Source organism: Pezoporus occidentalis, unplaced genomic scaffold (assembly GCF_034315485.1).
Source record: "Pezoporus occidentalis ecotype Australia unplaced genomic scaffold, CSIRO_AGI_Poc_V1 ctg164, whole genome shotgun sequence".
NCBI lineage: Eukaryota > Metazoa > Chordata > Aves > Psittaciformes > Psittacidae > Pezoporus > Pezoporus occidentalis.
This window is the reverse complement of record NW_026913466.1, coordinates 3,858,813-3,872,751: the sequence shown is the minus strand read 5'-3', so window position 1 is coordinate 3,872,751 and position 13,939 is coordinate 3,858,813. Positions and strand designations below refer to the sequence as shown.

At 50.0% G+C, this 13,939-nt stretch overlaps 1 protein-coding gene across 2 annotated transcripts; it reads left to right on the top strand.

Moving 5' to 3' along the window:
* The first annotated feature begins 558 nt into the window (after positions 1-558).
* Positions 559-3,407, top strand: LOC134160848 (transcription cofactor HES-6-like). 2 transcript variants are annotated; one of them, XM_062613251.1, is made up of 4 exons: positions 559-679; positions 1,134-1,229; positions 1,372-1,447; positions 2,145-3,407. In XM_062613251.1, the coding sequence occupies exons 1-4, from the start codon at positions 617-619 to the stop codon at positions 2,588-2,590; spliced, it is 681 nt and encodes a 226-aa protein (XP_062469235.1). In that variant the 5' UTR covers positions 559-616; the 3' UTR covers positions 2,591-3,407. The 2 variants fall into 2 exon arrangements, with proteins under 2 accessions (XP_062469235.1, XP_062469234.1); XM_062613250.1 differs by having other exon boundaries at positions 1,369-1,447; positions 2,145-3,406.
* The last annotated feature ends 10,532 nt before the right edge of the window (positions 3,408-13,939 follow it).

Genomic DNA, 13,939 nt, shown 5'->3' with positions numbered 1-13,939 from the left:
GCTGTCAACAGGTTTTAATCAATCAACATTACCTTGTAATAATAATCCCTGGGAGCAGGAACTCCAGGCTCCAGTACTTGATGATTAAATTAAGAGTCTTCTTCAAAGATGTGAAATGGCTAGCAGGTACAAATAGGCAACACTTCAAGAAGTAGAGGGGGAAGAGCTGGGCAGAAGGCATTTTCCCAGGTGTAACTCAACCGCTTCCCGGCTATTGTTTCCCTCCCTGGGAATGTGTGCAAATTGAGCAAGGGGCTGTGCAAGCTGCTCAGAGCGCGCCCATTTTCCTTCCCTTCTTCCCTAACAAAAGCCGCCTCCAAAGCCCGGCGTCAGAGGCTGGACATCTGTCGCCGTTTGGGGGGGGCGGCTTGGTCATTGTAAGGAAGCAGTGACCTGTCAGCTTTGATTGATGGCCACAAACCTCCGGGCTCGACCCCTCGTGTGGGAAAAGAAGTCCCGCCAAGGCAAGTCCCCTTTCACATGCTAATTCTGGGTTATAAATACAGCACAGGAGCAGCAGAGCAGCAAAGAGCCCAGCGCGGGAACGAGAGACCCACTGCCTGACTGCCTTCATCCCGTCCCATCCCATCCCGGCCTTCCCAGTGCCTGGGTTACAATGACCGCCACGGCCACCTCCGGCAGCACCCACAAGCTGGCCAGCACCAAGGAGGAGAGGAAGGTAGGTCCCCTTCACACTGCTGCAACAGCAGCCCCATGCCTGGCTGCTGGTGTGGGGCATGCGAGTGATGAGTGCAGGGCTATGGGCATCCTCTAAGAAAGAGAAAGGGGACTTGCTTTGTCATCTTAAGATGCTTTCTGTGATTTTAACCGATGTGGGTGTTTGTTTTGCTCCCTTTCTCCATCTTAGAAAGGCTCCTCTGTGTTTCATTTAGGTAAACTCTGCTTAAGATGAGTGGAAGTGAGAGAGTTTAGAGTATATAAGGGTTAGGCCATGAGCCATGAGTTAGAGATGCACACTCTCCATCCATCTCTTGCCCCTGCCAAGCATTGTGCCACCCTGCACTGGCTTCATGCAGGGGATGGGGCTTTCCGCCCTCACTGAACTGCAGCAGAGATAGAAGGAACAAACATCAACTGCATTTCTTCCTCTCTCCTTTTCTTTTCCTTGCCAGTTACGGAAACCCCTCATTGAGCGGAAACGAAGGGAAAGGATTAATAACTGCTTGGACCAGCTGAAGGAGACGGTTGTGGGTGCATTTCACTTGGATGTAAGTGCTTATTTTTACGCTGGTTTTTATCTTTTTGCTGGTGGGGGGTTGTTTTTCGGGTGGGGGGTGGGGCATGACAAGGGTGTCTCTTCTGGATGTGGTACAAACTGTTCTAACCGCTGCACTCTTTCCCTATCAGCAGTCTAAACTGGAAAAAGCAGACATCCTCGAAATGACTGTGAAGCACCTCCAGAACATCCAGAGCAGCAAGCTGATGGGTGAGTGCCTGGTTCCCCACCCTGCGAGCACAGCCAAAAGCATCTTTCAAACCCTATGAGGCCCGCCCGGCTGCTCGGGTTGAGTTTCTCCACTAGATGGGGAGATGGAGCTGGGCTCTGGTTAACCCACGGAAGGTGGGTTTTCTCCTTCCACAGCCGACTTCTTGCTTTTCAGTCTGGTTTTGCTCTGCATTACCTTCCCCTTTGTGGTGGGTTGACCCTGGCTGGATGCCTGGTGCCCACCAAAGCCCTGCAAACGATTCAACTTAGAGTAAAGCCCAGTCAGCTTCTGCAATGAGCCGCAGGGAGCCCATCTGTGTGTATGCAAAACATACAACCATAGCATCGGAATAGTTTGGGTTTGAAGGGACCTTCGAAGCTCATCCAGTCCAATCCCCTGCAATAAGCAGGGACACCTTCAACTAGATCAGGTTGCCACATCCATCCTGGCCTTGCATGTCTCCAGGGACAGTGCATTCTCTCTGGGCAACCTGTGCCAGTGTTTTATCATCCTCATTGCAACAAATTCCCCTCTCACACCCATCCTGAATCCCCCCTTTTTTAGTTTAAAACCATCACCCCTCATCCTTCTACAACAAGCCCTCCTAAAAAGGACCTGGTGTATGCCTCTAAGCAGGAACACACTGGGCAGCTTTCACCTGCTCACCAACTCCCCTTTGTCCCCTCTCCAATGCAGCTGACTCCAAAGTGGGTCTGGAAGCCCAGCAGCGGTACAGCACCGGGTACATCCAGTGCATGCACGAGGTGCACAACCTCCTCCTCACCTGTGAGTGGATGGACAAGACCCTCGGGGCGCGCCTCTTGAACCATCTGCTCAAATCCTTGCCCAGGTCGGGTGAAGATGCCTGCAAAGCAGCATTAAGGTCTTTGAGCCCAACCCAGCACCCTCTCTTGACACCAAAAGGCCCCCTGAGCCCTAAGGGGAGCACACGGGGCACAAACCCATCACAGGAGCATTTCTATGCTGTGGAGAACAAGCAGGCTTCCAAAAACTCCTTCCAGCTGCCACCGCTGTCTGCTTTCAGCCAGGCTGATGCTGCACCTCCCAGACAGGTCCTGCAGCCCAATTTTTCCCATAACAACCCTAGAATGGGGTCATTAGATATGTGGAGACCATGGTAAAGTGAGTTTTAAAACGTTCATCCTAACCTTAGACACTCTTATGTATGTATCTTATAGATATGTTTCTTTAAAACACTTGTGGAGCAAGTCTGTTCCTGTAGGTGTACTAAAGACCAGGGTACTTCAAGCCGAAGTAAACCTATGTGTAGCCTGCATTGTAGAAGGCTGCTATTATTGTTTTATTTATTTAATACATCTAAATTATTGTATAGAATCCTCTTGCGCTCTTTAGTGTATATCGATTATACAGCTTGCTTACATCCTTAAAATAATTAACTTCCTATTAATAATGATACAATAATAAAAGACAACAAGCAATGAGACTCTCTGGCATCAAGCTTAGCTCTCAGGTCTCACATAAGCCACTGAGATCACTGTGTTGGATGAAGGCGGAAATTGCCCATGTCTTCTCCTTTTTAATTTTACTATTATCTCAGTGCAGGTGTACGAGATGCTGGTTCTGATTCCTGTAAGAACACTGCTGTGATTAGAAATAGACAAAGGGAGATACTGTGGACTGTTTAGGCTGTTTAGAAATGCTCTCTGGATTGCTTACTCTGGCCTTGCTCTTCCCAAACCCAGACATCCTAACATGATGGTTAAACCAGTGAGCTGCATGTATATATGTATGTAACACATAGTTATATTTAGGGATTATTTCTTTTGTCTCCATAACTGAAAGTTCTAAATCAACTTTTGGAAGATAACTGATATTTCTCCCAGCCTTCTCCTGTCTGCTCTGAATAAACAGTTCTTGAGGATCTGCTTTTGTTTTCTTCTCTCAGAAATGGTTTATTTCTGAATCCCAGACTGGTTTGGGTTGGAAAGGACCTTAAAGCTCATCCAGTTCCAACCCCCTGCCACGGGCAGGGACACCTTCCACTAGAGTAGGTTGCTCCAAAAGAGAAAAGAAATCAAGAGCTGGGTTTATGAGCCTGGGTCGATGCTTTAGCTTGTACTTACAAGGGAATGGCAGAGATAATCTAAAGGGCAGAAGGTAAAATTCCCTGCAAATTCGACCAAGGAGACTGTGACAAATCTGCGGGGCAACATTTGTTCTGAGTTCTCCATCTCAAAGGCACTTAAAAGCTCCTCACATTTCAAATGAAAGAGCATGGAGAACTTAAACAAACACCACACATACAAATTAATGGACCTGCAGTTCAGAGGGGTTTATTATGCAGCGGGATCTATTTGATGGCATGCTGAAGGAGTGAAATCCATCACCTCTGGGTTTAGCATCTTTTTCTCTGAAGCTCTCCCTTTTATCCAGCCCTCCTGAAAAGCCATTAGGAGCAGTGGCGTAAGGGTGGTAGGAGAAACAAGTGGCCTATGCATGGCTCTGTGGAGGCAAGGCAGGTTTCTTCAGCTTCATGGTCAGAAGGCTGGTAAAGACACAGAGCTGTACAGATCTTACCACAACCTCAGTTTCCACCCTCGGCCTGAAAACTTCCTCCTTTACTGAAGGTAACCTTTGCAGTGAACACCAATGCAGAAAATACAACCCTATCATAGAGTTATAGCATCACAAACTGCTTGGGGATAGAAGGGACTTTAAAGCTCATCTAGTTCCAACCCCCTGCCATGGGCAGGGACACCTTCCACTAGAGCAGGTTGCTCCAAGCCCCCGTGTCCAACCTGGCCTTGAACACTGCCAGGGATGGGGCAGCCACAGCTTCTCTGGGCACCCTCTGCCAGTGCCTCAGCACCCTCACAGTGAAGAATTTCTGCCTTAGATCTAACCTGAACTTCCCCTGTTTCAGTTTTAACCAGTTACCCCTTGTCCTATCACTACAATCCTGATGAAGAGGATCATCCCAGCACAAAGATCCAGATGAGGGTGGGAGCTGTGGCCAGCCTGCACAAATCCCTGCAGCCAAGCACACAGAATACTCATGGGCAGAGAAAACAAGCAGGCAAAGCAAACCACAAATCCTGGAAGAGACATTAAAGGCCTTCCCAGTTCATTATCACACATAACTGCTGAGTTTAGATAAAGCACCTACAGCCGCCCTCACCAGAGGAACATCCGTTGCCCAGAGCTGTGCTCTGAACACCAATGGGGCAGGCAAGAAGAGCAGCTTCTTGCCCAAGATCAGGCCTGAAGTTTTCTTTTACTTCTAGATGGTGTCAGTAACATATCTCATGGCACTTGAGGCCACCTTATTGTTCTGCTGGGAGAGGCTGCAGTAAAAATATTCACTATGGTTTGATAGCACCAACTCAAAAACGTACTTTTCCCCCTAAAAGCTGTAAATCCCCAGTGACCGCAGTGATCGGCTGTGATTACTGTGCTGGAAAGAGGTCAGTGGGAGATAGGCGTTTCTCACTATCCCTGCTTGCTTACTTTGCGGTTGGCGAGTTCTATTGTTTCCTGTTTCTAATCAGTTCAGGGTTTCTCTTGTGCAGGGTGCAGAGGGAAGGGTCACATCGCTGCTGGCCAGAGGGCTTTTATAAATAGAACAGTGTGAGTGCAATCCATGGCCAGTGACGTCCGGGAACAGTTTTAGTTCAGGACACTCATTTTTCATTGCCTTCCTTTGCAGCCAATGGTGACCTTCTCTGTTATCTCCCTGCCGCTTACGCAGCGAATGCTGCGGGAATCTGTTGCGAGTCCCTAGTTTCCAGGGAAAGAAACACTTCTTCAGAAAAGCAGAACATTACTCATAGCACTTCATATGCACCAGTTTCAGGTATTAATGGTGTTTGACAAAGGAATTACGTATTTACTTCAAACCCACGCGGTTTTACCAAAACCAGGGCTATACAAGAGCAACCATATTTTGCTCTTGAACATAGGCACCTCTCCCAAAACCACATTGCCAGCTACTAGCATCTTCTTCCTGAGAAAAAGGGGGCATAGAGAAGCTCCCCCAGCCAGCTGGCTAATGCAAAGTAGATAGCACTGTCATTGTGTCCTGGGTTCAGTCTTTGAAGCTGCACCATCACACATGCTCTACACACAGCAGCAGGGCCCCTACAGATGCTATTTTCACATCTGCAGCAAGCACCAGCAGCTTTATACAAGCCTGTGATGGGATGATCCTCTTCATCAGGGACTGCAGTGATAGGATAAGGTGAAATGGGTCCAAACCTTTACATAAACTGTGCTCCCAGACCAGCTCTCATGGAATCCAAGTGGAAAACTCCTACTTATTTCCAGAAAACAGGACCAAATCCTTTCCCATAAGGAAGGTATGGAGGCTTACAAGTACATGAGAGAACTCATGGCGCTGCCATACTATCTTCTCCCAGATACACACAACCCTCTGGGCTTCTGAACATTCCTGCCTTTTCCCTTACTCCTCTTCCCACCCTCAGTGCACTTGAGCAACTTCTTTCTCACCCACACAGTCCCCACAGCAACCAGGCCAAAATGCCCCAGGGATTCAGGTATGCTGCTTAAAAATGAGCCAAACTTCCAGTTAACCTCTTTATTGAGGGCTCACAGTGGCAAAGAGGAGCTGTGGAGGGGCTCCTGGTCCCCTAATCCTCCACACTCACAAACAAGCACCTTGTAAAACCCCATGTGAAAGCAATGCCAGGGCAAAACATTTGCAAACTGCTCTGAACCTCACTGCAAGTGCTTATAGCTCACTAGTGAAGTGTTCCTCGAGGGAGGGAAGTGAAAGAAAACCCACCAACAGCACAACAGCAAAGACTTTACCTCCATATGTGCCATTATCTCTCAGCTTCCACTGTATACATTCCTGTCTTAACAGGGACATGCTCAGAGTTCATCTCATGAGAAGTAATGTGTTGAGAACCTAACCTTCGGGGCTTTCACATCCTCATGAACTACAGAAGAAGCTGAAGCCATTCTGCTCTGATGGGATGCTTCATTTATAAATCTCAGCCCTGGTGAGAGCACGGCTTGCTGCCTGAGTCATCACCACAGACTTGGGAGCCTGGGAACTTGCTCTGCTTCTGAGACTGTCCTATGGGCCCTGCATTAGGTGTCACAAATCCTATCCATTTGGAGTTAAATAGCATGGTAATGCATCGTCAAGTTTTCTATGGCTAACCCCAAGAAGCAAATGGACTTCTTCAATCAGTCCCATATCTACTGCCACAGAGAGATCTGGTCCTCTGGAAACAGCTCAAAGGGGCTCTTCTTTGGGGCTGAGGGACTGTCCCTTCTGCTCTACCAAATAGAAAATGCCCTCAAAGAGAGCTGGGAAAATGGCTTGTCTCTAGCTTCTCTTCTCAAGGAGGCCAGGGGAAACAGCAGGGCAGAAGCTTTGTGGCTGTGGGAAAGCTGCTCAGCAGGGAAGGGCTTCACTGGGGTAAGAGGAAGGATGAAGAAACCCCCGTTAAGCTACCCCTTCCTTCATTAGGAGCTTCCTAAAATCCTCTCCTCTCTCCATCTGCCCCTACCCAGCACCCCTTGAGCGTACCCACACAGCAGCCGTCTGATGTAGGAGCATTTCTCACTCACATTGCCATGACAGTATGACCTTGTTTTAAACCCACAGCCTTGAAGCTTCCTCTGCAGAACAGGCCTAGGTGGTTGAGCTGCAAACTTCTTTGCAGGGAGGAGAAACTCAGTGGCTGGTCTTGTTGCTCCAACAGAAATGCTGTCTTGTGCTGTAAAGAGCCGGGTTGCTGCCTTCCACAGCCATATAATGAAGTGCTCACCTTTCCACTTTTATCCTCTCTGGATATGGATACAGCAGCTCCCACATGGTCCTGGCACACCGTGTGTATTTAAAAACACCCTCTTGCCCCTGTGTGTCCCTCACCCTTTGCTCCAGGATGTATGGAGAAAAATCGTGAAGCCAGAAGCAAGCCCTGCACAAGAAACACAACTACAAGGTGAGGAAAAACCCCAGAGCGGCTCTGGAAAGCCATTCCTTTTTGTCCCAGACAAGCAGTGGATGGAGCATGGACCGTACCAGGGAGCAGGTAACTTCCTACAACACTGAGCTTTCCAAACTGCTTAGCTATCCCCCACCAACCTCCCTGCACGGTCACACCCTCTGCCACTGCTCAGGCTGTTCCTGTCCGCCTCCTATGGACGGAGAGGGAGAAAGAATAAGTATTTCCTCATGGTTCAGGAGAGCAGATGTCAGGCAGGACAGGAAAGTGAGCCCGGAGAGCCACAGCTGAGCTCCCTGGGACAGAGGAGGTCCCACGGCAAGGGCAGAGCATCTCTGCGGAGGCGCTGGGACTTTCCTAGGTCCCTCTGGAGCTGTGAGAAGAACCACTCAGGAGCAACCACATAACCTCAAACCTCTCTGCCCCTGCCCTTCCCTTGCCCTACCCTGTTTAGCCAACATGAGTATTAAAGTACAAAGCGAAGCGCTGTAAGATATGCACTCTTCCCAGCAGAGAGGCTGTGAGAACAAGCAGTCTGTGTGGGATAGCAATCATACCACCTCCTGCACTCCTCAAAGTGCTGAGATATTGATAGGTGAGATAGAAGAACCATCCAGACCACTGAATGCATCGAAAGCAATACCTGGACAGACAGGTTCTCCAAACCAGTCACATTGCTGTCAAAATCCTCTGGGGAAAAGGAGACCAGTGCCTCCTGGCATTTCCCATAGTTTGGTGCTGCACCCATGAATACACACCTATGAGAAGACCTCTGCATCAGGCCAAGGTTTTGTCTAACCTTATCCACAAGAGCCCATGAGTAGAAAATGCTTTCCAACGCAAAGCAAAGACACTGGAGAAGAGCCCTGAGCCTACCAGTACACCTTACCTCGGCCACAGCTTTGGACCTGGTGTCAATTGCCCCATGGCTTTTCAGGGCAGACACAGTTACAGCAGTGTAGTGTGGGGCAGCAGCTAAGCGTGGCCCCACAAGAGAGCTGATCTTGTTCTAAGACCAACTCTCACCTCCACCTGCTCCACACCTGAATTTATCCCGTCTCATGTTTGGGGGTGATGAGTATATTAATCTCAGAGATTTCTAGATCACAAGCACTAGCAAGATGCCAGTGATTGCACAGATTAAAGAGATGAGGCAGGACTGAAAAGCACCTCTCCAACCATCATGTGAATCTCTTCTCCACTGTCTTCCCAGCTCCAGCACTTTCCTTCTTCAAAGTCCCTCTGTATCAACTGGAACCTTCCCCACGGTGCAGGCAGTGCATGGCCCAGCCTTCTCCCTGCTCTCAGCCTTGCCTGATCCACACTTCCCACCTAATTTGCACCACCCAGCTGCTCTCTCATTGTGTTGGCAATGGTATGGTTACCCCAGGCTGTGCTACCCCATCAGAACTGCCCAGCTCACACGATGCACAGTATCAGTCCTGTCTGAACTCACCCCATACATCCCCATCAGGTCAGGTACTGGTGGTCCTCCCACAGCTGACATAAAGGCACCATGAAAGCATGAAGCTGTGCTTGGGAAGGCAAAGCTGTGGCTGGGTGATACCTTGGTTTTGCAGATTGACCCTCTGTTTCTTCCACAAGGAATTTTTTTCCAGTCCTAGCCCCTTACCAACCAGCTGGAGGTGATGCCTGTATCAGAGCAGCAGCCTCTGCTCAGCATCTCTGCCCCTTCCTGATAGAGGTGATGCCTGGTCGCTCCGGGCACTAGCGATTCCTTTGGGAAGTGTGTGATTTGAGGAGATCTGCAGCTGGGCAAGGAGGAGCAAGGAAGCCTTGGCACTGCACTGAGTACTTGTTTGCTGGTTAGGCTGCCAGGTCAGAAGACCAGAACCTAAAGGTGGTTGTTAGGAGGTGCTCGCAGGGGTATTCCCTGGCACAATGTAGTTGCTGGGTAGGTTCAGCCCGGCTTCGGCACAGCCAGAGCACAGTGCCTGGCCCTGAGCACAGCAGCACTGCTGGCAGTGAGGCAGGGCAGGGCAACACACCTCACCTCCAGCAAAAGGCTTCCAATGAACAACACCAGTACCTCCCACACCCTGATCTTCTCCAGTGGAGGTGATTTAACAACAGGAAAGGGTGGCAGGGGCCTTCCCAAGGGATCCCAGGTGGCTGCAATTACCTTCCAGACCACAGCAGCCCCAGGAAAACCCCATTCTCTGTCCTGATGGAGGTCTCAGCAGAGACAGAGGAGGAAAACCCTTCTGGCCATTCTCTGAAACACCTAATGTATGAAAGAGCAGCCTGTGTTCTTGACAGCCCATGCTGACCCTACCACACAAGGAAACACTTGGCCCTTGCCCTGGCAAAGAGGAGCCTGCAAACACTTCAGCTCAGGCCATTCTGCAGCTGTAGGTGTGGGACACAAGCGTGATGACCTATGGTCCCTGGAGACCTAAACTTCAACACCCACTTGAGGCCACTGCTCACTAGGGGCTCAAGGTCATGTAGCTCAAGGGCAGTGTCTAAATCAAGCAAATAGAGGAGGTCAGGTGGCTGAAGCAGTTGTTTTGAGGCTTCTGTGTCTACCATGTATGCTGCTCCAACTTGTTGCTTCCAGTTAGATTTAGTCGCCCTGACCAAAAGCTGGGTCATGCCTGTCATTCACAGCTGCCCAGAGGACCAGGTGCTGCTTCTGACTACCACATCCTCCTCCACAGCTGGAGAACATCTGGGACAAGCTCAGAGCAGAGCTTCTGATCTAGTTTTCACCACAATGAACACAGTTTGTGAGCAAAAGAACTTTGACCAATATGGTGTGTAAAGAGTAAGGACCATCTGGAAACTTGCTTCAAAACCACATTGACTGCTCCAAAATGAAACACGAGGACAGTTAGAGCCTATGATCTCTCAATTCCCACTGTTTTGGGGGAGAAATATGGCTACACCAGATGGAGCCTAAAGTGTTTCTTTGGTTTCACAGCTTTAATCCTAGTCCCTTGGCTGTGCGGGGGGGTTGGAATTTTACACACCTTTCACCTTTCATCCAACTGTCTGTGTCTATATCCAGCTCCTGGCATGCAGATCAGAAGGGCCTCTCCCAGCACGCAGACAGTTCTCCTTCCCTAAAAGCGGGGCAGGCATTGCTCCAGCTGTAGAAAGCCAGCCTGCAGCACTGCTGGGATCGGGAAGCAAGTCTGAGCAGGAAGGGATCTGCCTGCCAATGGCACACCCCTGGCCCAACAGTCTGGAGATGCTTTCGGGTAGCACCTACCTGTCCTCAGCTGGTCAGGGTCCCATCAGGAGCCCACAGGGGTCTGTGCTCCAGAGCACCCAGTATTTCCAATTTCAGGCAGAATCCTATGTAGATGGAGAATTCTGTCATAGAATCATAACATCCCAGACTGGTTTCGTTGGAAGGGACCTTAAAGCTCATCCAGTTCCAACCCCTGCCATGGGCAGGGACACCTTCCACTAGAGCAGGTTGCTCTGAGCTCTGTCCAACCTGGCCTTGAACACTGCCAGGGATGGGGCAGCCACAGCTTTTCTGGGCAACCTGTGACAGTGCCTCAGCATCCTCACAGGGAAGAATTTCTTCCTTGTATCTAACCTGAACTTCCCCTGTTTAAGTTTTAACCCGTTACCCCTTGTCCTGTCACTACAGTCCCTAATGAAGAGTACCTCCCCAGCATCCCTATAGCCCCCCTGCAGGTACTGGAAGGCTGCTATGAAGTCTCCACGCAGCCTTCTCTTCTCCAGGCTGAACAGCCTCAACTTCCTCAGCCTGTCTTCATATGGGAGGTGCTCCAGTCCCCTGATCATCCTCGTGGCCTCCTCTGGACTTGTTCCAACAGCTCCACATCCTTCTTACACTGGGGACACCAGAACATAACTACACATACACATAAGGAAATATCTGTCAGTCTGCTGGAGGTAAGGAAAGATCAGGAAGTACCCCCAAAATCATCAGCTCCTCTTTAGCATCCCCCTCTCCTCAACTCAAAAAGAGTAACTTCAGAAGCTTGGTTTGCCCTGGCCATTCCTAGCAACAGTATATGTGCACGAAATGAAGGAGACGCTGCATTCCTCTGGGGGAGATAAGGAGACAGAAGAGAGGAATGCTTTCCCCTGCATGTCTGTGCATGACCCAGACCCAAACAGCAGCAGCATGTGACTGGCAGCTCCCCAGCAGATGATTCCCAAGGTGCTTGAATGCAAGTCAAGGTGGCAAAAACCATCAGCCAAAAGCCAGCCTGTACAGACATCCAGGCCATGCATGGCACAACACTGTCTCCATGCTTGAGGACCTGGGGTTTACAGAGCTCAAGCTTTGGGTGCTGAAATATGTCTCTTGGCACTCTCGAGAGAAACCCTTAACCCCCAAGGTAAAATGGGTTATGGGCACATGGGCATGGGTCCACACATGCATACAGTGAGTTCCCTGATGAGTACTCTGTTCCCAGTGATGGGAAGTCCACCACATACTCCTGCTTCCAGATATGAGCAGGGATTAGCCATGCCCATGGCAGAGGGGTTGGAACTGGATGAACATAAGGTCCTTTCCAACCCTAACTATTCTGTGATTCTATGATTGCATGTCCTACCCACAATGCATTGAATACTGGCTTGGGAAGCAAACATCCTCACTCTTCAAACCCCTGAGCCAGCAGTGACTGAATGGGGAGGTACAGTGTATTGGCTGCCAATCCATTGATATGCATCCAGCTCCTCTCACCTGCACTCAACCAGTCTTGCTGGTGCAGCTACAGTGGCAAAACTCCCCACCACAGCAAAATCCGCCAGTGCGATCAGCACATCAGACAAGGAAAAGCAGCTCTGTCTGCCCAGTGCTTTCATGCTGGTTTAACTGGTAGGGAACTGGCAGCGAGGCAGTGTAACTCAAATCAAATAGATGAACCTTTGCCACCAACATCCTGTACTGACCAGATTTGACAGTGGGAGGCTGCTTGATCCGGGGGTCCTCTGCAAAGCAGGTACAAAGGATGATTCCAATGGCCAGCAAAAACCTCCCATCTCTGGGATGAAATACGGATGCAGAAGGTGCTTGGGCTGAGGTAACTGATCAACACACTGTGGCAGATGGAAATGGAGGAAGAAGCAGAATGAAATGGAGAAAGCAGGAGCAAATGTAGGAAGAAGCAGAGCCTCTTAGCATGAGGCTTTGGTCACCATACCTCTGAGACTGATGTATGTGGCCTCTAGCCTGGAGACCCTCCAAGCTGTGCAATGTACATGTGCAGGAGTGCGTCCAACAGGCAGGTTAGAGACAGGAATTTCCCATTTGTACCATTGCTTGAAATACCTGTTACAAGAGCATAAGAACAGCTTTAGTGAGAGCAGGAGCCCACCTAACACAGCATCCCCTCTCTGATGGTCCATAGAGAGCATACAGAGATGTTATTCCACAGCACACCACCACCCCCCTTATGTTTTTCCTTTTCCTTTCCGTTTGCAGACTGCCCTGTTAGAATCCCTATATATTCCAGTCAGAATTAAGTAGAGCCAAAAAAATGCAGCTTATGAAGACTTGGATTTCGGAGAGCTGCTGCTGAGGTTCCTATTTTAAGTCCAGCCCAGTTTAGGGCTGCCAATCAAACGGTCACATTTGCCTTCAAAGACTGCTGTGGTATGAGGCATTTCCTGATGCTAAGCGCCCTGGCTTAGCTGCCCATTGCCACCACAGGCAGAGAGCTGCCACACCAATCGCTCTCCTTTCAAATACCCGGCAGCTCAGTGCCCTTGTCCAGGGATATACAAGTATTTACCCTCATCTCATTTTCCAAGTGATGGTGTGGCCCCGAAGGACATGTTGTCTGGAACAACCTGCATTGGTCCCTGCAGCACCATTTCTCCAGAGGTGTCCCTCCACCTCCCATCAGTGAGGACACCTGATGTGCTGAGGGCCTCTATTTTGCTTCCATGGTCTCCAATCTCCCAAGGAGAGGTTTGCTGATCAGCCAACACAGCCAAGAGGAAGGAGATGGGTGAGTACAGACAAGAGGTCCCTGCTTCAGCACTGACGGAACAGCCAGGGCACAGATCTCCCCTGTGCTTCTCCTCTCCTCCCCTTGCCAAAGCTTTTACAATTACTTTTATGAGTTTCCCCAAGGGAATAAAAAGATGAAGGCGTGAGTAAGGAACCAGAGGCATGTGGAGCCTGGCCGCAGCACAGGGGCCAGCTGAGGCTCCCGCCTGCACTGGAGGAGGTGCTTTGATGCCTGCAGCACACAGGAACTCCCGTTTCAACTTCCGGGGACCACCTTCACCATACCTTGTGCTCCCACCATGTTACCCTCCTTTGCCAATGTGCCCCCAGACAGGGCCATATCTCACCTTGTCTGCCTGGGCACTGCGAGCTCTTCAGCTCATGTCGTGGCTATCCACCGGGGGGGGGAAAGCTGGTCTCAGAGTTGAGCTTTGGGACCTCACCCCTTCCCCTAACCAGGAGAATCTGGGATTCTGATCTGCTCCAAAGTCTGCACAACAGCCCCTTTACCAGATCCATGGATCCCAGCTCGTGGCAGCCCTTATTTGCTTTCTTGGTGTCTT